The 27,112-nt window shown below is 36.9% G+C and overlaps 1 protein-coding gene across 1 annotated transcript; it reads left to right on the top strand.

Moving 5' to 3' along the window:
- Positions 1–5,646: 5,646 nt before the first annotated feature.
- DNAI3 (dynein axonemal intermediate chain 3) lies at positions 5,647–27,042 on the top strand. Its single transcript, XM_041421633.1, has 22 exons — positions 5,647–5,764; positions 5,964–6,002; positions 9,473–9,654; positions 10,194–10,298; positions 11,119–11,256; positions 12,706–12,905; positions 13,156–13,272; positions 13,953–14,137; positions 15,057–15,181; positions 15,283–15,372; positions 15,813–15,932; positions 17,309–17,437; positions 19,360–19,433; positions 20,094–20,241; positions 20,991–21,078; positions 21,754–21,884; positions 23,256–23,319; positions 23,680–23,810; positions 24,349–24,553; positions 24,937–25,028; positions 26,286–26,419; positions 27,002–27,042. The coding sequence occupies exons 1-22, from the start codon at positions 5,647–5,649 to the stop codon at positions 27,006–27,008; spliced, it is 2,622 nt and encodes an 873-aa protein (XP_041277567.1). The 3' UTR covers positions 27,009–27,042.
- Positions 27,043–27,112: the final 70 nt, after the last annotated feature.

Below are 27,112 nucleotides of genomic sequence, written 5' to 3' on the forward strand. Positions count from 1 at the left end.
GCGCTGATTGGCTGTCCGAGCCGTCAATCACGGCTGGTCCCGTCGCCATGACAACCGCGCGCCGCCGGGGACGCGCCGGGCGGGGCCGCGCAGGTAGGGGACAAAGGGCAGGGAGGGGAGCCGCAGCGCTGTGGGAGCGGTGGCAGATGCACGACCCCCGAGCGCACGGGCAGCAGCCGGCAGGGCACAGCCGCTGGGACGAGCCCGCCGCTGCCCCGTGCGGCCGGGCCGCCTCCGCCGCCTTCCCGCCGCACGGGCAGCGGGCCCGAGGCAGCGCCTTCCTCAGGGGCCTGAGGGGAGCTGGGGTTGCGAGCGCTGCAAACCCCTCAAACGCACACGGCATCTCGTACCAGCCACCCTGCTCTCACAGCTCGAAGACGAGAGGGTTATTTTTCTTACCTCTTCTTAAACAAGTCTTATCTAATGTAAATTTTCACAATATGGCATTTCTGTTTCAAAAGTCGCGACAGTGCAACATATGTTGCTGTTCGGCTCCTGGCAGGACCATGTTATCACAACTTCTATGTCGTACTTAGTAACTTTTTAAGTACTAACCAACTTGTTACAACATTTTAATAAGCTGGACCAGCGGTACTGGCTATACCAGAAGTTCTGTTCCGGTAAGATAATAGTAAAGCCCCATTTCCACTCTTTCCACCCTTTTTTTTTTTTTTTTTTTTTTTTTGATTTGTGGTTTAATTTCTACAGGCAGATGTATTATCATTATTTTTAGTAGCCCTCAATCAATTTTTCATCTGTCAGTTTGCCCTGTTACATTCTGAAATTGCGTGTTTCTTGCAGCTGTCCTGTCCACAGGCAGTGTATTTTCAAATTCACACACTTATTGTGCAATTAAACCCTTCTGCAGTCCTGTTGTTTGTTCCCAGTTGTTTGTTCCACATCCGTAAGCTCACGTGATGCCAGCTCAATCTCGTGTTAGGACCATGAATCAGCATCTCCTGGTCACTTTCTCTGTGTCCCTTGTGATTTCACTGACTTCTATCATATCATTTTCAGGCTAAAAATAATCCTAGTTTATTCCCAGTACAAAATATGTTCTATGTCTTCAATCATCCCTGTTATAACTTTTCCAATTTTAATCTATTAGAGTAAAAGAAAGGTGAGAATCAGAACACAGTATTAGCCAACATGAAATGGAAGTTTTCCATTTTGTTCTCTTATGGCTTTCTTACTAATTCTTAATCTAATTTTACATATATTGTACTTACCATCCCAAATACCGTAACTACACCTACTGGTTTCTATCAAATAACAAAATCAACCCCAGGTTCAAGTAAGCCTGATTTAATGGAAAGTTGTAAGTGTGAAGCCAGGTACATTCAAATTGAGCTCTTTATATGCTGAAATGATTTGATCATTGTCAAAACTTCAGCTTAACTCCCTACAACTTACACAGTGAAGTTGTGTCCAAATATGCATGAAGATTATTAATAATTTTTAATAATTTTGTATTATTTGCTCTTTGTGTAGAGCAAAATAGAATGAATTTAATTAAAGGCAACATTGCATGTGAAATTCTAGAGAGACAAAGTCATTTTCAAGATGGTATTTTTAACAAGTTCCTAAATGTTTACCAACAGAAATGTGGTTTTCAGCTTGCTAGTAATACAACAAATTAAGCAATTAGCACATGGTTTTGATCCTTTCCTTGTAGTGCTTTTGTAAAATGGACATGCATCCAATTCTTCTGTCATTCCAAATTATAGTAAATTACTGTCCTAAAATAGTAATGCACACAAAGTTGACCTGAAATCATTCAATTAGGCAACTAATGAATCATTCTGTGTCCTCAAATCAGGTGGCATCTTTTGCAGAGCTGACAGCTAATTAGTTTTTGCCTTTTGCAGAACCTAGCAACTTCACGGATTGGTTTTTAGCTGTAAACGTTTCAGTACATTAAATGATTAGGAGAACACTCTGATCTTATTTTTTCTCTTAAGCCTAATGTTCAAAATATTAGAGCCATCTGTAAACAAACCAGACTATTAAATGTCAAACAGAGTTGTCAAATATTTACCCAGATTTTAGCAATTACATAATGTAACACTGTGTTCCACTGGAAAACTGCTGAAAAACTAGACTGAACATGATTAATGAAACCTAAATATTACTTACTTGCTAAAAATAAAATACATGGCAATACTTATGACAATTCTCAAATCTATAATTTTATAGCACTCTTAAAATTTCCAAATTATGTTCATTTAAATGTTGTTTCCAACCTCTTCTCAATCACAGAATCATGAATTTTTATAAACCTAATGGAAAGGCATAATACATTTGTGTGTGCTTGACAAGTCCTTTTTAAATTAGCAGTATAGAAATACCCTAGAGAGAGAGAGAGAATAGGAACTAAGCATAGATTAAAAAATTAATAATTTTGGTCACATTTTCAGACATGATTTTTTTCATGGCTTTCTTGATAGCATATAGTATTTTGCATAAAAACTTAGGGGGAAAAAAAAAAAAAGCAAATCCCCAAACTAAGAGGTAACTACTGAAAATAGTGGCTTTTGACTTACATATTGGGACTTTTGTTCTAGCATACTTTTTTGGAAGAGGTGAGGTACAACAGGCTTCTCCTTAATACCTATTTGAAAGTTTGGTGTGTGTGTTTCTTGAAGGCAACACCTGGAGGTTACCATATTCCTGTGTAAGAACCAGCTTTGCATTCAGGCCTTGTAAATGGCTGCGGGCCTGGTTATGCTTCCAGAGAAGTTTCTGGGAGTCTGCCTTGGCTTTCTGTGCAGGCCTCCCCTGTTTCCTGACCACTGACACTCCCACGGCCACAGGAGGACGGAGGGGAGGGCGATACAGTGCTGGGGATGTTGCAGAAGAGGATAAGCAGGCTGCAATTGTCTCTCTGCTTTCCGGCCGGGAGGCCCTGGGCACCCCAGAGGGAAGCACCACCAGCCCCAGTGACTGCTCTGCCGTCTGCAGCCCTGAAACCTTTGCATTAACAAATGCAGATACAGGCACAGGCTCTGACACCAGCTTCACCACCACGGCCCTTCTCTGTACTGCTGCAACTACCTCTGCACCTCCTCCTTTCAGTGAAGGAGGAGGGGAACTGATTACTGGGACGCCATTTTCAAGAGTTTTAACTTTTTTATAGGTAAAATATGCTTGAAATCTGTTGAAAGAGATGTTTTTATTTGCAAGTTATTTCACTAAACATAGGATGTGACTTATGTCGGCCTTCTCAGTGTTTCCTCCATTCATGTGACTTAGAGATTAGGATACTCAGAGGAACTCACTCAAAATTTCCAAACTAGCTTTGTTGCAGTGCACAATTATGAAGTGGTGAATTAAAATGTTGTGACTGGAATATATATGAGATGGTTTATATTGTGCTTCAACTAATTTCTACAACAGCTGCCCTCACCTCTTTTCCTGGAGGGCTGTCTCTCTTATACAGAGGTATAAATGGTGGTTTCAAGTTAGAATAGTCACAGAACCTATTTACAAAATGGGTCACAATTTTTGTATGCAAAGTATGCAAGAAGATAGATATGAAACAGCTTTGCACAGCTTTCCTTTTTTAAATAAGCAAAAATTAGTCTCTTTTGACCATCTAAGTTGATATGCACTCTCAGTGAGGTAGGTCAATAAGCTAAGCATATTGTATAGGCTCCTTTGAAAGATTATATATATCTATGAAAATATGCAAAAATACATACACATACTCACACACACACACACAATCTATGAAAATATATAAAAATACATACACACACTCACACACACACATATATATATATATATATATATATATATGAAAATATATTGGCTTACACAGAACTATGTTAACAGTGTTTCTACTCCTGTATTTGACAAAAAGACTATGAGAATCAGGTCAGAAAAAATTTTCAACTTTCTCCTTACATTCATTATATATATTGTGGGGGGTGGGGGTTAAAAACATCATCCCATGCATAGCAAATTTTCAGAATTCTGAAACATTAATTTTCTTTGCATTGGTATCACCATTGCTTTTTGGAAGAAGCAAAAGATTAAAATGCTACTATTCTTCAGACAGACTAATGAAGGGGACTGCATTTGCCATAATCAAGAGAGATTAAAGAGAGATATACACTAACATGCCGTGGATGCAGCCTGCCCCCTGTGATCTGCAAGATCCAGTATGATACAGGAAAGAGTCTGAGGATTTATAGAGTATATTTTTCTACTTTGACTGGAGTGAAAAAGAAATCTGTATAACTGTTATGAGAGTTGACATCAGACTGCTCACATTAAAGCCAACACCAAAATTTACCTTGAGTTCATGGGAGGCCAACATGTATCCCAAACCTCAGCTATTCCATCAGGCTATAATCCATGACCTATATTTTGCCATCAATGGCCATCTTCATGCTAAAATTTAGATCAGAGGCTAAGATTATATTGCTTGCTTCTGGAGTATTTGAGAACTGTGTTACAAAACAGTAAACCACTGTTTCTCAGTCTGGGTATGCCACTGAAATTGCAAATGCACAGGCCACAGCATGTTTGTTTGAGCACTCACTATTTTTAGGCTGTTCATAAGGAAGCCCTCAAGATAGAACATTTATTTTATAAACTCAGCTTTTTACCTTAAGCATCTTGACTGTAAATGTGCTGTTCATGTGCACAGGCAGACAGGCTGTAGCTCCTGTAAGAGATCATCAGAAATGTTTATGTCATGCCAGCGTCCCTGAAGGTGCCATCTCTTTCTGTCCTATCTGCATCTACTTTCCTCTTGTTAGTGGTAAAATTGTGATAGCACCCAAATACCATAGGTGCTCTCTAGACATTCAAAAAATGGTTCCTGTCCCAGTCAGTTTAGTCTTAAAAGCATGAACATGAAGAGGGGGGATACAAACAAAGTGAGAGCCCCATTGTCCTCGCCCCACCTGAACACCTCTGGCTCTTCTATATTAACATGAAGCAATTTTAACGCTGCTAAGAGAATTTGGGCCATCCTGATGTCGTTGTTCCATCAGCTGCTATGTGAGCGCCTCCCACATGATGGTGCTGTCCAGCCTGAGCTGAACTGCTTTTCTTCTTTCCATGGCACAGAGTCTTTCCTGCCCTTCTGTTCTAATCCTTTCTCCTGATATTGGGATGAAGGAGTGCAAATGAAACAGGAGAAGCCTTCTATACCATATCATCTCCTGCTGTGTGGTTGCTACCTTTAATCTTCCCGAGCTTGTCCTCCGCAGAGATACCCTGAAAAATAAACTGCAAATAGAAATGCTTTGTGCAGCTGAGTAATGGTTTACACTTACAAACACTGGAACAAACATTTATAACTGGTGAATTTTCACCCTTGCTCTTCCCACTTTATCTCAGGTCCTTAGCTTTCAGTAAGGGAAACATCTATCCTCATCTAACCTGCCATTATTTTGGACAGTGCTCATTTTTAACACCCTGGGCAAAATAAGTTTTTCCATCTATTACACATGATATGAAAATACAGCTTACGATTTAAAACTGTGACACATACCTTTAGCTGCATATGAAAATATTATTATAATGATAAGCTACATAAGGTTATGGATTAAATTTTCACTCATACATGGTGCATTTTGTTGTCTATTTAAAATTATTAATGAAACATATCTTTCTCTAGAGAAATCTGAAAAAATGCCAAAAAACGTCAAATCCAGCAAGACCGCCTTGAAAGGTTCAAAAGCAGCGGCAAAGAAACCAAAAGGTAAAACAAAGCTAAGGAATTGTGAAAAGGAAAAAGAAACACATCTTGGTACGTAAGGTACAGCAACAATAAAACAAGCAGCACCTGGGCTCACACGAGATCTACCTGAATTATTTTGGCCCCATACATTAAAAAAAATGAGATCAATTACAATACGCTATTTTAGATAAATAACTGAGAAAGGTAAAATTACTCATTATAATTCTGTAACCAACACTACTGATAATATCATGTCATTATATTTCAGGTAAAAATGATGAAGTTGATCTTTCCATGGCCAGTATAGGTAAGTGCTATGATGACTGAGCTTTAAAGTAGTAGTTCTGGAATACTCAAAGCATTTTGAAGCTTCAGCATTACTAATGCAGGGAATAAAACCAAAATTTTTTGTTATGAACAGGAAAAAATAGAAACTATTTAGAAATGCAGCTATCACAGTAATTACAGTGGCTCTCTGAGTAGCAGGAAACAGATATGGGTTTTAGAAGAGGTTTTTTTCTTGGTTTGAGAGAAGTTGGGATAGGGGGAAATAAGCATCATAACAGCAGTACCTAATAGGGTGCAAAATCTTTGCATTTAGAAATAGTTTAGCAACTGAAAGAAAAACATGATTTTTTAAAATAATTCTTTAATCTTTGCCAAACCATTATTAAATTTCATGATAAGATTATTTTAGCATATCACTTGAGGTTCTTAGTCACAGATACCAATAGACATCGATTAGCATCCTTTTTTTTTTTTTAGTAGGGGAAAAAAAATAACCATTTAATAGTCACAATTAGCCTTATATTCAAGTAAAGTTCAGTTTTAGGCATGGCCATAATTAAGGGCTAAAATTATGCAATTATCCATATTTAAATATATTATTTTTTCTTAGACACCAAATGATTTCCAATGGTTTGTTATTTTCCTTATTTCTGGTTGTATTTTTCTTCTGAGCCAATTTGTGCAATTATCCCTCAGATAAAACTTAAATTGATATTAAAGTAAAATTTATCTATGGTTTACAGGAACAGTCCAAAGGGTTATCTTATCAATTGGCTTGTAACAATACAGCTTTTTTTTGTTAAAAGCTAAAACAGTGTGGCAAACAAGGTAGCTCTAAAAGAAACTGTAAATCACTTGTTTTCCTCCATAATCCCATGAGCACTGGGTGAAAATTGTTCTCTGGTTAGCATCACAAAAATGGCTAAGCTGCAGTTAATGAAAATGCACAAAAAATGATCCCTCTGATTATTAAAGTGGTACTTTAAAAATGTGTTTTCAGTGTTCCAGGAGACAGTTAGTAAGAGAGAATTGTACCTCCACCTACTGGCAAATAAGGTTAGAGCTCTAACAGCTAAACCACTGGTAAAAACCTGGTGCTGAAAGCAGGAAAACAACACTGGTGTAAGCAAACACTGCCTGTGCAAGATCTAAACACCATACACACACGCCTTAGGCCTGCAAGTGTTCTTTGTTTCTTCCTTAAGGTTTCTTGGTCTTTTTTGAAGTTGTCCTAGCACTAAGAGCTGCTGGCTGTTACAAATTATGCAGGTACAATTTACAAATAGAAAAACAATGTGAAGCCTATGATCAGATGTTGCACACTTTTTACTGAAAAAGAGCATTCAATAAAAATGTTTATAATGTAAGAACTCCAGTATCAGCTCCTTATATTATATATTCTGTTAAAAATAATATTCTGCAATATAGAATTTTAGTTCTTTAGATGGAAAGGTGTAATTTTAACTCTGATCATTGCTTTGTTTTTAGCTTGAGCTTATAGCAATAGAGAGTTGAAAAAAAAAGGACTTAGTGTATCTGTCTTACTCTGTTTCCTCTTGTAGTGATGTCCATTGTATTCTTGCTTAACTTTAATGCATGCTTGTATTGTTTCATCTGGCAATGAAACCTACATCTCTTTAAAAGGATTTTCTTCAGCATTAGCATTTGTGCACAAGGCTATACACATGATTCAGCATTTAAAAAACAGCACCATAAAAGCTTATTGTTACAAACAATAATGTCTAAAACAACTCCTGGCTGGGATGTTTTAGGTCTGGTGCTAGCAACAGTGAGTTTGGACCAGATGACTTGGAGGTCTTTCTCAATCAATATCCCTATGATTCTGTAATTTTTGGAAGCATCCACACAGAAATCCTGGAAATCTCCAAGATACCATAAAGGAAATTCATGCAATATTGTTACAGCTTGTGATGAAAGTGAACGAATGGCTGTGCATGCTACAGATTGTATAGGCTGTGAAATAAGTAGTGGACACTAAGTAATCCATACTTGGAACAGTGTAGCATGCACCAGAAACATCAGGCATGCCATTAATTTTAGTGATGACTATGGCAGAGCAGATGCAGTGGAGTAGCAGCACTGACAGATTTTAAAGGATAAATGTCAGATTCATCAAACGTAATGTATTATGTGATAGGATTATGCAGAGATTAAGGAGGATTTATTGTTTTGTGAGTCCTTGCTGGCTTAGATTAGAGATGACTTCTCAAAACGTGCTGACACAGCTGGTCACAATCATTATTTGAGGTATGTTAACTTCTCTTCAAGGCATTCAGAAATAGGAAAAGGCCCACAGGTGCTGGGAATTAAGATAAAATACTAAGTAATTTAAGCTAAGAAAAGAGACTGAAACAAAGATAGAAAGTATCAGCTACTATCACAACAGCTGGCAAATTTCGGTACAGTAAAACAGTATATAAGTCCCTAAGTCTTTTGGTTTCCAGTTCACCAAAAAGATTAACATCTGCTAACCTTCTCAGGCAAAAATTCAGTGGCCTTCATGAGGAATGCTCTTACTAGGGCAGCCGAGACAGAGCATGAGTCTGCTAGCAGGGCACTATAGCAAAGGAGGAGCCTCAGGGGCAGGATTCAGCTAGATGGGCCTAGAGTGATCTTAGCCCTTAGAGCTGTAATGCAAGCTGGAGACAGAAGATGTAACGTGAGAAAGACCAGCATTACATACATTGCCTTACTCACACCTGGCACACAAGTAAGAAGCACTGCATGTTATCCTCAGATTGTGTTTGCAGAGTGCAGCTGACAGGTCACCTAACGGCATCCAGCCTCCCCCAAATCAATGAAGATATCTGTGCTAGCACAAAGATAAGAAATATCTTGTTCTGAGTTAATATGAATGAACCTAACAGACATAATGTGTGTAGAAAACAACAGCTATATTTTATCCAATAAAACTGAAAATAAATATCTGATTTTAATCTCAGTGAGCTCGCTTTAGTCTCATTTGATTAGTGAGAAATAGTCTCTCCTGCACTCTGAACTCAGTGGGAGCCAGATGGAAGTCCAAGATCAGAAAAGCATCCTTACTTGGGAGAAGCCTCACCTAGATTAAACTTTGGTTTAATATGGTGCTGCCCTACAAGGAAGGACCACAGGGTATTTATTCAAAGACTTTAAGTCAGAATGATGTAGTTTTGCCCCTAATATATTAAAACCAATCCCATTAAATATTTTTCACTGAAGTTGTTAATAACCTGTTCATCAAGAAGAAAAAAAGCCCCCCATACCAGGGAAATCATATTCATTATGTGCAAAATGTTGGGTAGAGTACTTTCAAAGATAAATAAAAGAAATATAATTTGTATTTCATGCCTTCCAAAATACCAAAAACAAAGCTGAGAGATTCAAAGGCATTATGCTAGAAACAGTAAAGACACAGCGTTATCAAAGTATACATGCATGTTTAAACAACACTCTGAAGTTATCATGCAATTTTGCTTTTTTTCAAAGGCCACCCAGAAATCTTTCCTTTGCATTTGACTGCAAAGACCCAAGAAATTTTTAATTGCCAACCTGATGAAGATGTCACAGAAGAAATTTTTTTCAAGTGCATTAAAAAAGAGGATATAATTCAAGACCTGGAAACGAGAGCTAAATCTTCTGATTTCCACCTTCTCAGTAAAGTCATCCTAGTATGTAGCATATTTCATTCTCACTTTAAGACTTATGCTCTCAGAGTGTCCATTCTTTTGAAGAGTGGGTCTGTTCTTGTTTGACTCTGTGTAAACACACTGATGCTGTAATATCTGAGTGCTAGAGGTCATGGACTGTTGTTGACTCAAAGTTTCTCATGGCTTGCCATGGATTTTTTTTTTTACTAACTTCAGATTGAAAATATGCTAAAAGCAACATATATTAGTTTTGATTCTGTGAACTGACAGAGTTCCACATATTTGGCTTCCTCTAATTCATGGCCTATTTATTGAAAATTATTAAAACAGTTTATTTTCTGTTTAATTGTCTGTAGGAAAGATTAGTTTTGTCCCAGACTTATTTTTATTACAAAACAAACCCCATCTATTCCTTTCAGTTGGCACATGAAATTCTCCACTAAGAATACAAAATCAACCTAACATGGTAAATTGGTGGTAGCTTTTCTAGTCACAACCTTATGTTTGCTTTGAGTATTTTTTGTTTTCAGTTTTCCACTATTTTTTTTTCATTAAAATAGGAATATCCAGGGGAAGAACTCTTGCTAATTTTTGATCCAAGCTTCCAGTATGGACAGAACTTTTACATTGTTGCTTCTGAAGAAGCCAAGGAAAACTTTCTAAAGGTAAAATCCAACTACACCAGAGCATTGTCCTCTCTATAAATATTTCACAATCTAGTCTCAAACAAGATGTCAGGAATGGTATTGTTAAGCACCCAGTATTTCTCTAATGGTTAAACTGATAATGGAAAAATATGTGTGTCACTGTAAAAACATATTTTATTCTGAGGAGGGCTAAATTAAGGTTTTGCATCAGAGGGCCGGTAAAACCCCCACTGCTGCATTTTTTATCATAAGCATTCATTTTCTCTGCCAATAATCAGGTTTCTCAGACATAAAAATAACAGCAAATAAATATATAGAACATTTTCAAAGAAGTATTATACTTATTTTTCATAATATCTATGAATATATTCTTCAAATAATGAAAATGTTCTTGAGTTCTAAATAGCTCTAGATAAATAGAACTTGTTCACTGTACGAGAATGTTTATAGAAAGATTATATAATTTTTCAATATGAGTTTGCCATCCAGCATCAGGGAATCAGGAGAAGCAAAAACTAAGAAAAGTAAAATGCTGTTCCAGTCTAGAGGACCTAATGGAAAAAATCACTATAAATTCTTTTTCTATAAAATTATTTGCTTTCAAGACAACAGTCTCACTTTAGTAGTTAGATATTAAATATTATTGGAAAATTCTAATGAACAAATGAACAGGACCTAAGCCAGCCCTATGCAGGGCCACAGTATACCCAGACTCACTGCACTGAGACAAAAGTAAAGAATGTGTGAGTGAAAACTGAAACATGTGTTTCTAGTTAATACTTACATTTCAGTAACAAATTTTTGAAAAAGTAACATTTCTCACTGTTTGATATCAAAGTCTTTAGCAGCTGCTGAAGAAAAAGAAGAAACAGAAGAAGAAAACATAGAGGAAATTCTGGAAGTCCACAAACCTTGGGTTTCCCTTGGCAGCGAAAAGGAAGTTGAAGAAGAATCTGTTAGAGAAAGGGATACAAAGGTCAGAATCAACGGATGTTAGTCAATGAAATAAATATAAACCCCGTATGTTTATTTTAAGTTCCTTAAAAAAACAAGTCAGGAAATTGGAAGTTACAATCCTAGTTTTTCTTGAGGTCTTTCATGAAAACTAACAGAGAGAAATAGAGAAATAGCTAAACTTTTAACAAAAGCTGAAAGTGCTGCAGAAACTTTTATTTTGAGCTATGTTCTCTTTAAGTCTTGCAGATTAGGTATGTATCACCACCTTGGACATAACTATTTTTTAAGGTTTAAGGTCAGAAGTCCTGATCATCTTTGATCATTGGCACATCTGCCACTTATTGCTCAATTTACCAAGTGACCAGATGACAATGGGAGTCATTGCTGTTTCCATGAAGCTCAGTGAAGTGTTCTAGTATATGAATGGCATTTAAGTAGCATGCAACCATCTTTAAGTATCCACAGGTATTACAAGATGACTTTACAGAAGGACATACGTGATTAATTACATCTACAGATTATATATATGTATATATAGTGAGATGATGATATGTCCAAAAACTAGATCCAATCACAGCTGTAACCTAATTGGTGATGTGTGGGGCGTCTCCAAGTATCTAACTGTCCATGAGTGATTTTTACTCAGTACCTAAGTCCCTCTTCAGGGAAGACTGGCTAAGTTTTTTTGATAGCAACTGAACATCTTGCTTACACCTAAAAAGATGTCTGATTGCTCTAAAACTATTTCACAGTCATTCAATTTAATACATGCACAGTCCAAGAATTCTGTATTTTGCATTCTGTATTGTTGGCAAGGTCCACTTAAAAGTATTTTTAGCTTCCTTTCCAGTTCTGTGGGAGGTGCTAGGAAAAAGTACCTGGATATGAAACCAAGACAAAGCAATACCTCTCTACTGCCCAAAATCAAGAACCTACTTCTCTTTGTGAGCAGAAGTCAAGACATGTCCCTTCATCCTTCCTAGTTCTCAGCATAAGGAGACTCTTCTGAACTTTTCTGCATCTTCTTCGGAGTACTTTTCTCACCCTTGGCACTGCAGAGGAAGTTGAAATACCTCTCCCAAAGTTAAGAATTCCACCAAGAGGGAAGAGCTGAAAATTAGCCTAATTGGAAGTCTAATTCAGTATTATATATAAGGCTTCCTGTAAATCAATCCTTTAATTAAATGTGCAGTTTTGATACTGGATGAATTAGAAAATGTAATTCTCTTGTCCTACTAGCAGTAATCCAAAAATGCTACAACTCCTAGTTTTACAAATACAAACCTGGCTTCTATTACATATGTAGTTTATTTATAAGAGCACTTCAGAATTTCAAAATGCAGAAATATGAGTAAGCTTAACACAGAAAACGTTAACTAATTTTGCATTATATGAATACAGACATTTTAAAGAATGCACTTTCCAAAAGCTTTCTTTTCTGCTAGCCATGGAAATGTATATTTTCCAGATTAAGTACAAGATCTCTCGAGTTCGCAGGATGTTTGGTGCACCCATTACATTTACTGACAAGAATGCTGCAGATGAAAAAGACAGCTATGCTGAATGCACGGCCTATGAAGATGATACTTTCAGTATTAAAATACTTGAAAGGGATGTGGGGGTGCAAATGGTTCCAAAACTAAGAGAAACTAGTACTCAGACAAAATGGTAAGCATGAGAAAACATTTATCAGCTTATTTATTAAGCTATGCACTGTTTCTTATCTCAACTAAAATTCTGGAGTTACTCAGTTACAAACTGATTAATAGAAAATATTGGACGCTCTGTTTGCATCTTTTTTCTTAAGTATTTTTTAAAATGTCTAGAAAAACTATATATTTTAATTTTAAACATTACATATGTTTCTGTCTTTAAAATGTTTTCTATACTTACATTCAAATTTATTCCAATTGGGTAGGACCTATCCAAAAAATGCATCCACGCAATATTATCCAAGGCAGTTGTCAAATGAAGCAAAAGAAGAGAGTCTGTCATCTGAGACCCTGAAAAATTTTCTTACAGCAGTACATTTAAGGTAAAATTATTTCAGCAGTACATTTGAAGACTACCTGAAATAATACAGAATACAAGCAAGTACTCTTGTCTGAATGGATCATTGGTCTAGTCAAATACCAATTTTAGTTTTTGTTTCCATATTCTTTTTTTCCTTTTTTATTATTACAATATTAACAAAAAATAACTTAATACCTGTTTATATGAAAATAACCATGAAGTCTATGCTATATAGATATAAATGTTGCTTTAAATAGATATCAGAACTCCTGGAGTTGATAGTGATACATCTTTCCAAACAAACTGCAAAGCTGACCTGTCAAACACCACCCACTCAAGCAGACAGTTGTGCAGTGAGCAAAGGTGCTGTCCCACCCATGATTATGCCCTTAGCCATGTCCCATTAAGTGAGACAAGTCCTACTTAATGACATTTTTTGCACAAAGGATTGGACAATTGCTCTGTACTTGGTCCACAAAGAAGCAGAGTTAGATTCTTGATACAGTAGCTATTTCTGTTTAAACAGAAGATGGTTTCCTTGCAGTGATACATCACTGAGAAATTAATACTTGATTTTTTAAATAATGTGATCATAATTTTGTGAAAAACAGAAGCTACCTCTTTACAGAAATATTTGTAATTCTACTATTGAGTAGTCACATCTGGATTATTGAAGTGTTAACTGTTCTTTTCACAAAACAGAGTGGAAATTGCACTGCAGCAAAATGAAATTATGAACGTTTTTTTTGATGACTGGAAGGCCCTAGCAGAAGACCAAGAAGAAGGCAAGCCAGATGTTTATCTTAAAGAATACCAATCATTTACAGATGTGCAGTATCTCAAGAACAGAACCATTAGCTGCGTTCGCTGGCATCCAACCATTTATGGTAATGCAGTTACAGTACTGATTTGAGTTTTCAATGATGGGTATTATATGACAGCTATAAAATATGCATCTTTCATAAAACCACCAGCTTTCAAATTTAAAAAGAAATCAAAACTGATTTAGTATCCCTGTTTGAATTGCCAATTTGAGGGAAAATGCAAAATGAGACAAATTCTTCATAGAATTCATATGGGCCATGCAGTCCTTTACCCTAATGTACAAGTGGAGATTATAGGTAAGAGAAATTTCCCCCCATGAGGTTCATTTAAGCAGGGTTGTGGTGCCAGACTCTTCAGATGGCCCTGCATACCATTGTGCCTGTACCCATGCCTGGCTCTCAATAGCATGCCTAATACTGGTGGGGAATGTAACAGCCACAGCAGGACACGGCTCTGCCGAGTGCCAGGGACCATCACAAGACACACAAAATGTCAACTCCTGCTCCCTGCTGTGCATTATTGCTCTGCATGGCCAGACCTAGAGGCACAATAAAGTCCTATGTAAATGCTCCAGCTCCCAGCATACTACTAGCCAACACTGCAGCCTGAGTAAGAAAATGAATTGGGTTACAAAGATTTGTTTTCATGGTGGGTGGCCAGGACCACATGTCTGTCACATCATTTCAGGTGCAGTATTACACCATTGAGGAGCACAAGGAAAAAGAGGAGTTTTATCCTGATGCATAGGTTCTATGACTCATTTTAAAATAACCTAATGTTAACTAACAAAAATAGTCTCTTCAAAGCAGATCTGAAAAAATAGAAATATACATGGTTAGTTTGTTTGGGGTTTCTTTTCTGCTTGGTGGGGTTTTTTTCACTGTATTCAGAAGGTATAAATATAAGTAATTTAGGATAATTATCAATGTGTTGAAACTTGACTTGTCTCTTTTGAGAAAATTTATTTTCTCTTTTGATTAGGGATTATAGCACTGTCAGCAAGAGAGCAGCCTTCGTATGAAGAACAAGTTAACCTTTCTAATAAATCATTGCTACACCAGTCAGTTGTACTTTTCTGGAGTTTGTTTGACCCTCTCTGCCTCCAGGTATTTAATCATGACTTTTAAATATGCCAAGTATTTAAATAACATGAGAACAAACAAATGGTGTGACTATGTCTCAACTATCTTGTTTTTCTTCTCTCTAGTTGGTGTTGAAGGCTCCTGAAGATATTTGCTGCTTTCAGTTTAGTCCAAGTGATCCAAATATCATTGCTGGTGGCTGTGTTGATGGACAGGTTTTTCAATCTTTTAAAAATAAAATAGCACATTTCTGTGTTTTCTTCCAGTATGAAAATAAGGGTGAAGAGATGTACTCAACATCCATAGTAACACACAGACAGACAAAAGACAGATGTCACAGAGTCCTGAAGTTCTCTTATCCTGAACTGAAGCTATGCCTGGTTATTCCACAGCTGAACCATTACCATACAATGCTTTGTAGTACTGATAAATAGGTCAAGTTGTAAAGACTGCTTTTTAGAGACACATGTAACCTTTCTTCTAATTGCATCAAGCTGAAGAGAAAATACTTTAAAGACTTCGTAAATTCTAGTGTAGAGAGTGAATTTGTTCTGTTTCCCCAAACCTACACAATTTTAAAAAAAGTGTATTCATGCACAGCATATTAATACACATATATGAATATAATTTGTAATATACTAATTTATCATTGCAGGTTGTATTGTGGGATATTTCTAAACATGAAGAAAAGCTGGAAAGTAAAAAGCCTATTGCTGATGAAATCATTGACTCAGAGGGTGAGCCAAGAGCAGCAGCAGCAGCAGTGGTGGCTGAGGTAATTCCAGGGCTGATGGCTGGATATGGTGTACTGAGCACTGGCAGCACAGAACAGCAGCTGAATCCTGGGCTGCATCCAAAGCAGCATGGCCAGCAGGGCAAGAGAGGGGGATTCTGCCCCTCTACTCTGCTCTGGTGAGATCCCACCCTGAGCACTGCATCCAGCTCTGGTGTCCCCAACACAAGAAGGACATGGAACTTTGGAGCAAGTCCAGAGAAGGGCCACACAGTTGATAAGAGCACTGTCTTTACAAAGACTGAGAAAGTTGGGGCAGTTCAGCCTGGAGAAGAGAAGGTTGCATGAAGGCCTCATAGCAATCTCCCAGTATCTGAAGGGAATCTAGAGGGAAGCCAGAGAAGGACTCTTGGTTTGCAACTGTAGTGACAGGACAATGAGTAGTGGGTAAAAATTAAAAGAGAGGAAATTTAGGTTAGATATTAGGAAGAAATTGTTTACTTCGTGAGGGTGGTGAGACATTGGCACAGGTTGCCCAGGGAGGCCGTGGATGCCCCGACCCTGACAGTGTTCAAAGTGAAGTTGGATCAGGCCTTGAGCAACCTGGTCTAGCGGGAGGTGTCCATGGCTGGGGGTTGGGTCTAGATGATCTTTAAGGTCCTCTCCAACCCCTTAACATTCTATGATTCTATGAAATGAAGATAACAGCTGTTAATATGGTAAATGCTTCTGTTGTAAGTACATTGCAGTGTATCTGTATGTCTGTGGAGGAAAAACAGGAGAGGATATCCTGACTCAAAAGAGAGGAGTAGATAATCTTTGCAATGAGACACTAGAAAGGAAAAGAAACCTGATGAGTTCATGAAATCAAACCATTATCACAATTATCATGGTATAATTTTTACTTGTTAGTACACCTTTAAAAGGTTTACTGCATTTCGTGCAACTTATGTTTCAGTGAGTCTGTTCTTTAATGGGCACTATTACACCCTCCACTCTTACCTTACAAAGCCTGTCAAATATAGATATTGTTTGTTACTGAAAGCAATACTGAAAGTATTCTAGATCTTTATGAACAGAGAAAAGGTAGCTTGGAAGATGAGAAGATGATTTCAGTAGAAAAAGACAGTAAGGAGGATAAGCAAAAGAAAACCCTAAGAGGAGAGGAGACATTAATGATGTCTGCCTGTCTGTGGAGGCATGTTGGAAATCTTTTTAAACCTTTATATCCAAAGGCCTGTTTTGCTGATTTTTATTTCTCTCAAATGGAAGGTATTAGATCCCTATAAAGTTCTATAAACTGATCTGAAATACATAAAAAAGTTTTAACAGAATGCAAAGTAACCTTTTGTTCTTTGATAGATCTACTATTCTATTTTGAAAACACACTAAAATATCTTTTCTTAAAACATTTCTAGCCATTCCCTAAGCGAGTCCAGCAGAGTAGTACAGAGCCACCTCAAGTGAGACATTGTGCAGCCTCTTCCACACCATATTGTCATACAAAGCCACCAACAGATGTACAGTGGCTACCATGTAACCTTGAGGTGAGTTTAAAATCTCATTTCTCTTCTTTTTATTGCTTTTCTAATCTTAATGTCAACTCAAGAGAAAATGCTAGAGTTAATTATTTGTATCCATTATTTCTCACTGCATTTAGTAAATACTAATAATCTGCTGTGTTCATTATGCTTTACAACTGTGCTGTGCTCTCAGTCTGACATGAATCTGCTGATACTGGAAAAAATTTCCTTAACTTTACAGACAAGCATAATTCAAAATTATAGTAAGCTTTCCATGTTTAAAATGTATTGAATTTCTACTATGAGCAATCTAGCCTGTCACTAAAAATTCCTAAGAAATAACTTAAATACCTAAATATCCGGATACCCAAGAATGGCATTATTGTAGTCACCTTAATTTTTCTGGATGTTGCCTATCTACTCAAAACTTACTTTTTTCATTATGGTTGTAAAGCTCTAAAGTACTTACAATGTATAGGAACACAGGGTGCTTATTTACTATCAAAGTATTGCAAAAGGTGCCAAATTCAATTGAAATGCAAATGTAGCCAAATGCAAAATAATGACAGTGGAAAAGCAGGCCAAGAAGAAGAAAACTGAAATCTTTAAAAGGTTTATGGAAATTATATATCAATAAATTAAAAAGAAAAAAAAATAAGACTTCACAGATACTACAGTCCTTAGTGGCACTTCCAGAAAAGTGAGAAAAGGGGCACACATATACCATCAAATGTCAGCTGATCCCACTGTTCATTATTGTTTTATGCAGTAATAGTCATGGATACTAACTAGTACCAGATGAAAAGCATGAAGAAAGGGATTGGATAGCAGAACATTGTTGTGGTTTTTGTTGTTTGGGTGGGGTTTTTTTTAGTCAAAGTTTAGGCTCAGAAGGCTGTTTTTGTGTTCATCTGGGATAACAGATACAGGAGACCCATGCTTAATAAATAACACTGACAAAGGAGTCACTTTGCCAGTATTTAGCAACATGTACTGGGACATAATTTTTGTTATATAAACATGGAACATGTGTCAGCCTTTGCACAACATAGCAGTTTTCATGGCACAGTTCCTAAAATCAGCAGTTTTATAATTACATATTAATGAAAAATTATTCAAAGCTGCATCCAGAATCTAATTCAGCTTTGCCTGCCTGCATTACTACCATTGTGATTCCAGGTAGACAAACTCATGAATGAAAATTAGAGTAGGCCTAATTTGGCTTTATAAAAAAATAGCTGAAATTTTGCCACATACTTGGTAAGTACAGTTTTTGCCAAAATATGTTTGTTTTTTACATACTGGAAGTTAGATTTGATTAGCCTATAATTCCTTGTTACCTCTGACATATTTCCTTTCTTTTCCTGAGTAATTAAAATTAATTTGGTATAAACCAATAACTACTTGGTAAATGATAAATAGTATAAAACCTGCAGAACCCCAGATACACAAACTAAACTATAAATAATTAACATTTGAAGGCACCACTACAATCTCACAGTCAGGTCTAGCCAAGTGATAATTTAGGATAGATGACCCATGGTGTAAACTTGGCAAAGGCACATCACTCCCACTACACTGAACTGTTGGAGATAAATTTCTCCTGGCTCTTTGGTTAAGCTGCATAAAAGAAGTTACAAACTTGGCAAGTTAAAGAGGGCCTGACTTGCAGTGGTACCTGTAAATATTTATCCTGCTAAGTTAATTTAGAATTTAAGGTGTGTAGCAGGCAAAGCTGATATCAGTTCACTTGAAGCATATTTGTAAAATAGCTTGACTTTATAAATGCAAATTAATGAGCACTGATTTTCAAACCTTAGCCAAGCAGAAACAGTGACTTAATTTCTAGTAGCCTGTTTTGTGTGTTGAAGTACTTACATATCAGAGTGTGATTTTTGTCTTTCATCATCTTCTTCCCCTGTAATAATTATTACTGTTATTTTCAGGAAAACCAAAAGGGTGGTACTTCTGAAAACAAAGATGAAAAAAAGCTGCAGCTTGTAACCTGCTCCCCTGATTGGTATGTACAATACACACTCTACAAGACATGTTCCAGGGTTCCAAATTGAAAGTATTTACCGAAGTTAAGAACAGGGAAGTCACTGTAAAGTCATACTTGAAGAGTGCAGGTTCCTGAGCAACTCCTGTTAGAAAAGGGAGAGAGATATCAGCAATGAGGAAAGATTCTTTGGCTGTATCAAACCTGTGAGTGAATGTCCAGAGCAGAACAAAAGGAACAATCAGAGGGCTGAAGATTCCAATGAGATCACAAATGCGAGTGGGACCATTTGCCTTGAACGTCAGCAAATTAATTGGTACACACAAAAATTGGGACTGATCTTCAATTTGAGTTACTAAATTACCTGCTACAGCCTTCAGGAATTTTACCCAGGCAGTGCCAGTAAGTTCACCCAATAACTGTTCATAAGCAAACTGGATGAATACTATCTAGCTGCTTTGGTATAATAAACTGATGAAAGGGTGAATAAAGAAATATATTTCATCATTTGCAAAAGAAACAATTAATTATCTAGCCTTTGTCTGATTTTCAGAGTCTCTACTGTTATACAAGGCTTGAAGATAAAAGGTTAAAAAAACTCAAGCCTTAAAATATAAGGAAAATTGCATGTAGCTGCAAACCAAAATACTATAAAATATATATTATACAATTATTTTGCAGCTCAATATTATTTTGGGCTATTCCATCCATTGAACGTCGTGAACAATTTTTATCTGAGAAAATGAAGGAGGAGAAAAGATCTCGCATGCCCCATGATGATCCAAACACTGATGAGGATTTAGATCTCTCCTGGAAACCTCTCATAAAGGTAGTGTCCACAAATATAGAACACAGGGATCAAGCCAAACTGTAGATAAGGCCAGAACTCCATAGGAATGTATTTTGCTTCCCAACTCTATTTTTTTCCAGCAAATTGTGACTTCCTTGTGATTTTCTTTCTGATTATGAAATTAAATACTTCAATATTCCTTTGAAATTCAATAAAATGCATTTTGAAAAGCTAATTCATGAGAAACAGCAAAACTGCTTCTAAAAAACTGCAGAAGGTGCAAAAGTAGTTGTGTAAATACTGTAAGTTCCTGTCAACATTTTCAGATGCTCTACTGTCTATCTCAGTGGGTTCCAAATAGTGCAACATGGTCATGATCAGCAGAACCGTAATTACTAACAAACCAACATTCTCATGAAAACAGTCATAGCAGTTTGTGAAAAAAAAGTGAGGAAGAAAACAATGTTAGGTAAGAAAAAGAAGTTATAATTTTAGTCATGCTGATCTGTGCTGCTCAGAATACCTGCAGCTGACACAGTTTTTGAATAAGCATGACCACTGGAGTGGGGTTGTTTGGGCTTTTTTGCTAGAAACAAATAAAAATTCTTACAGGAAGAAGGTAACACAAACACCACTTTTCCCATGCTTGTATGTGAGGCAGAAAATACTGTTTGTGGAGTATTACAAACACCTTGCAAAGATCTGTTCCATTACAGCAGAAAGTAATTTAGACTTGTACCTCAAAGATCTGACAAAATGGTTTAGCAAATGCACTTCTTTCTGAACAGATAAATCTGCGTGAAAGGGATAACAACACAGAGTATGGTCCCACGAGAATCAGTTTAGGGAAACTGCAGTATCGTTACAAACCCCCAGGTAATATTTTTATTACACCTTACAGAGGAAAATGTTTTTAATAAGCTTGTATTTCAGTATATACATAATAAAAGCTGAGCAACAAAATACTGTATAGCTGAACACATCTGGAGAAAAAGATTTCTTAAGTATAGTGGTATTCAGTGTGTGAACTACATGTACTGACTACGAAGAGATGTACATGTAAAAATCCAAACTGAACAATTCCATATACGCAGTGACTCTATCCAATTTCACTTAAAAGCCTATGCAAATCCCCCACCCAATCTCTTTATCCCTGAAACAATATGTCCTTTTCAGCCATTACAGAAAACTATTTTTAGAAACATAATCCATTCCCTGGAGCAGAGACGTTAGCTCCTGGTAGTGGCAGCTGTGGGTGATGTGTAAGGGCAGCTCCCACGGAGACACTGGTGCTGTGTAAAGCTGGCACAGAAAGGATGGTGCTACCCTAAGCACTGTCTGCGTGTAAGAAACTCTGACTTTGGAGTTGCAGCAATGGGGAGACTCCACCAGGAAACAGCAAACCTACAGAACGGCTGCTTTACTTGGCAGCCTTCCTTCATATCTCTTCTTGAAATTCCCTTTATCCACAAACTACCTTTACAAGACAAAGGATTTGCCTGGTCTAATAATTCTAGTGTGTAACAAAAAGATGTCACTGTCATTTCCCAGGGAGGGCAAGATCTCGGAGCACACTAAGAGCACCCACCAAAGAGAGCTCATATACAGAGATGAGTATTTCTTCAAGCAAAAATCTGGAACTGCTAGAGAATATATCCACAGACTTCTTTGTTGGAAACGAAGTAAGTGAAAATAATGTATTTCCAATGAAAATGTTAATCCAAGATATCTGAAATACTGAAGAGTTAAATAACAGAGTTTTCGCACACAAATGTATGGACTTGCATGTTTTCTTCAGGTATAACTAAAAGATCTCTCTGAACATGCCACCTTTTACTTCCACTTTAATACATTATTAATATTAATTAATTCTATTATTAATTAATACAGTATTAATAATTTAAGCTACATGTTTAAAAATAATAAACCTCCAATATTCAGTAGACTGTGAACCCTTACTTCAAGAGCAGAATTAGAAGACCTTTCCAAAATATATTGAGCTTAACCACCTATTAGGAACCAAAGAATATTTCCTTGTTCCAGAAAACATAAGATTAGTAATTTCTTTTTAGTGTCTTCCCACATGTCACGTGAAAACATTTATTTTTCAGTTTGCCCCCCCAACTTAATTTCCCCTCTGGAAATTCCAACTGTTCATAACCCGCTACCTACCCTATGCTACTAAAATTCATGGGCCTTTCCCAGTTCTGCGTTCATATGGAAATGAAAATTAGGCTCCTAGCTACCTTTTTGCTTCCAGTCAGCTTTTCCCCAAATACTGGAGCAAAGCATGAACTATCAAAACCAAACACCTAATTCTGCAGGAAGAACTGTCTACATGCATCATGGCAAGTAAAGCAGTTTTGGCAATTCATAACTGAAAACTGGTGATGAAAACTATACCGTGTTTTCAGTCATTGGCTGCAAATTCAGGTTTTCATTTACTCAGATCATATTTAATGATCGTGATGCCTTTCCCTGGTCTTAAAAATCAAGAACCAGACAGGGTTAAGGGATAAGAGGTTTTTACCTCAGTATTTATAAGGAACATTACTGGTGCACCACTTTGCCAAGGTGGGCTATGACCCAATGCACACACACAACAGATCTTGTACACAATTTATACCTTCCAAATTGGCTTATCCCCAATGGGAGGCCTGGATGAATGGCATGATATCCCCCCATCTGAGGAATTCCCCCTGGATGGGCCAAATCTCCAGTTTACAGGATATGTTCTAGAGGGGACCTTGGTTTCCCAAGATAGTGTAGGGTTTTCCAGCCTCCTGTTATGAGGCCTTTAGGATGTTTGGTCTCCTGGCTAACAGAACACTAGGGCTATGCTAAGGTATTAGACTTAAGGAATTACAAGTATTCATGCTAAAAATACTGAAGATACATAAAAGTTATATAAAAGGTATATAAAAGAAAAGGCAAAAAATCATCTTGGCGTCAATGGTTATAATTAAGAAAAGTCCCAATTTAAAAATAAGTCACTTTGAAATAAGCCACCAAGCTCTAACATTAGCATTTGCTTGATTTTTTTGGCATTACAGGATGGAGAAATTGTTTATTCTGAATGGAAAAAGAAAATTGACACTAATACAGCAAAACCAGTTAGTAAGTTCAAGTTTCTCAATACCTGTTTAAGCCTTAATATATCACTAACTTTAAAATATTTGTGTCTATACTTTGTCTTTTTAAGGTTCTTGCTCATAGCTCTAATAGTCTCTCTCACTGGTAACACCTGGATTCAACAGTGCACCCTCAAAAGTGAAAGCACTTTAACTAGCATGAGAAAATAGTACAAAGATATTGGCACAAATCATGGAAGTAACTAGATTTGTGGCAAAGCAAATTCCTGTACCTTGTGAGTAAAAAAAAGAGGCTGATATCTTCCAGGGCTGTGGTAAGTCCTGCACTCTTGTTTCTTGATCCCTAAGGCACTAGTAACAAGCAACTGCCTTTTTCCTCCCTTAGGTCAGAAGCACTCCCAGAAATACGCCCTCCACACTGAAACTATCAACACTCTCCAGAAATCTCCATTTTTTAAAGACATCTTTCTAAGCATTGGAGGCCAGAAGTTTGCCATTTGGAAAGAAGGAGTTACAGTAAGTTAATTTAACACAGCTTTCCATCTTCACATCAGAAAACTATTTTAGATAAAGCTTAGTAAACTTGCCTTTTACAGAAAAAGTGAAGTGACTTTCTTAAATTCCAGCCTTGTAAAAAGCATAGCTTCCCAACCATTCATTTCTCCTGCCAGGTAAATGCTGAACAAATCTGAAGAACTTGTATTTTAGGACAAGGTGTTTTTTTATTAAATCACATGAAAAAAAGAAACATGGGGGGTTTTTAAATGTCTCAGGTATGAACCCAGGTTAGCTGCACCTGAGAAAATCTCCAGACCACAGGTTTTAACAGCAGACAGACAGATTACCTGAAGAGACTGGAAGTGAGATACCAGGTTTTTTACTTCCCCACAATCCTTTTTATTTGCAGCAGGTACAGGAATTTTGCCATTTATATAATTTTTGTAATGGGACCATTTAAATTTTGACCATTTTCCAAAGACAGAAGATCTGAAGCAGTGACTTGATAGTACTGTTTGATTGCCTGGTCTATCTTTTGTTTTCAAAAAAAATTAAGAATGGACCAATCCTTCAGTCAAGCTGCTCTGCAGGAAGATACACTGCGGGACAATGGTCCTTAACAAGACCAGGAGTTTTCTTCATTGGCAGAGACAATGGAAATATAGATATTTGGGACTTACTGAAGAAAACTCATGAGCCATCTCATTTCCAGAACATCTCCAAATCAACCATCACTTTCATCAGCCCCTCCAGTGCCTCAGGTATGTGCATGGTGGTTGTGCTTTACTGTGCTACCCTATTTGCAAAATGGCCCATGGCTGAGGTACACAAATCTTATTACAAATGATCTTGTGTAAGTACATACTTCCATAAATTTAAAAAAATGGATATTTCAGTTCTAAGTGTACTACCATGGCATAAAAGCAACTGAAAATATTTCATTAAAAACAGTCTGTTAAAAGAAAAACATTAAAGGGATTAATAGAATAACAGAGCAAAAAGGTTGAGGGTTTTTTGCTGCAGTGAACAACAAACTAAAAAGACCAGAAAAAACGTACACCCTCTGTAGTTTGTCTTTGGGTGGAGGTTCACGCTGCTGTTGGAATTTGGATTGTTTATACTTTTTTTGTCAAATATCTTTCAGCAGAGCAGCATTTTCTGGCTGTTTCTGACAATCTTGGAGTTCTGCACATTTTGGAAATCTGTCAAACATTATGTCACCCTTCAAGCAATGAGGTTAGTAAGAATTTTTATTAAATCTCTTTGACACTTTTTCCTGAAAACTCCAACACAGAAACAAGTCTGCCTAGAGAAAAATGCCTTCAAATAATGGCAATTAATTTGAGATAAGTACAGCAATATTCTCCCAAGACCACCTGTAGCCAAGCTGGTTTTGTACAGAGCTTAGGTAAGAGTCAGCTAAAGGAAATCTCTGTGACAGGTGGCAGAATTCCACTGTTCCAACCTGGCTACATGAAAACACAATTAAGAGGTCAATTTTTGCCACATCCATAAAATTACACCTTTCATGCAGTAAAACAGTGTTTTAGAGTGCATAGCAATGTATATATACAGAATTCCTTTTTCTTTACACCTTCTTGTCCACATTTGTGTTAAGTATTTCCTTATAATTTGGTGATTCAACTTACATGCCTTTGTTTCTGGTTCTAGTTCAGTGAAAGTGCATTTTGAAATCTGTTACTAACATTCCCACTCCTTCAAGCACTTGAAATAAGGACTATCTGTACCAAAAGGCCATGGGAACAATGCAAGCAGTTTTAATTTCCCTTTTTTTCTACATAGTTTTCAGTTTTTCTTTTCCTCCACCTCCCAGCCAAAGATTGAGCTATTGTGTCAGTCTAGCAGTCTTGCCTGCTGCCTAGTCTGTTACTCTTACATCACAAAACCATCTTCCCGTTCTACTGCAGTTTAATGTTTATGTAGGCACATAAATCGTTTATAAACATCCCATAAAGGTTTGCCACGCACAGAGGTGCAGTAGGTCGCAATAAAACATCACATCAGCAGCTTCATTTTAGTAAAAATAACTTATCCACAACAAGGCAGGAGCTGAGTGTTCTGAGGAAACACATTGCTTCTGCACAGATTACCTGTGCTTTGGAACTGATCTCTTTAGGGTGCAGAATTATCAACCAAAGAACAGTCACTAATATTTAGATTATATTCATTGTTACCGAAGTATTCACTGAAAATCACTAGGCTGTAGAACAGATTAATAAAAACTAAACCACAGAATCCTTGATAAAATAAATGCATAATGTACTACCAAAGTATTGTAGTTTATGGTTTCTTTGTGCCTGAAGTTGGTCATATCTTTGTATTGTTTTGCTGCAAACTACTGGGATAAGTATGTTTATATATTTATATATTTATATTTCCAATTTAGATAAAATATTAATACCATTCATATCAACAGCAAGAGATCTGTGTCTCTGAGCATGCAATGACCCTTGTTTGTCACTGTGTTTACAGCATGCCAAGGTACTCGATTACTTGGAAAGAGAAGTCAAATATCTGAAGTACTGTGAAGAGGAGTTTGAAGAGTATCAAAAATTTCAAGCCAAAACAGAATTGAAATTGAGCTGGAGACAGAGAGACAGAAAACAGTATGTTATACTTGAAATTAAGAACATTTTCTATGTTTCTTTTTATCTTTAAAATGCATCTGTATTGCTAGACAGGATTTTCCATGAAAAGTCAGGAGGGACATAATCAGAATTGTTTAGCGTCTCTTTATTTCATGTCTATGGTTCTAAAGAATGGAAAAGATGGTCCCAATTCATGTGGTGCATTTCTTGGTCAAATGAACCCCCCTGAAAGAGCATTAGAGCCTATGGATATTTAACAACCATAAATTTGTTCTTCATTTTGCACCAGTTGCTTGGTCAGAGAGTTACATTTTGTCGACTTCCCTATGAACGTTGCTCCTTCAAGCAAGGATGGATTCCAGCCTTCTATTCTTTACATACAAATTCTGCCTATCCACTCTTTGGTAAATGGTATAACAACACTAAACTTTCATAATAACTAAACTGCCATTTCTTTGGCTGACTGATGAAGCCCATGGTGATGCCTATTTTCATTAATTTGTGACAGCACTGGCACAATCCACTGGAAAGCAAGGGGGTCACACACAGGTTTCAAAGATTAACCGTGCTTTATTGCCTGGTATGTTTTTTTTCCTTCAGTGTATGACTACAGAAAACAAAAGAAGAGATGGAGGATCAAGAAAATGCACATTATACCATGTTTCTAGAGCTGGAGAAGCAGATAGTAATGGATTTAGAAACAAGAAATAC

Source organism: Onychostruthus taczanowskii, unplaced genomic scaffold, assembly GCF_017590055.1.
Source record: "Onychostruthus taczanowskii isolate IOZ18803 unplaced genomic scaffold, ASM1759005v1 scaffold7, whole genome shotgun sequence".
NCBI lineage: Eukaryota > Metazoa > Chordata > Aves > Passeriformes > Passeridae > Onychostruthus > Onychostruthus taczanowskii.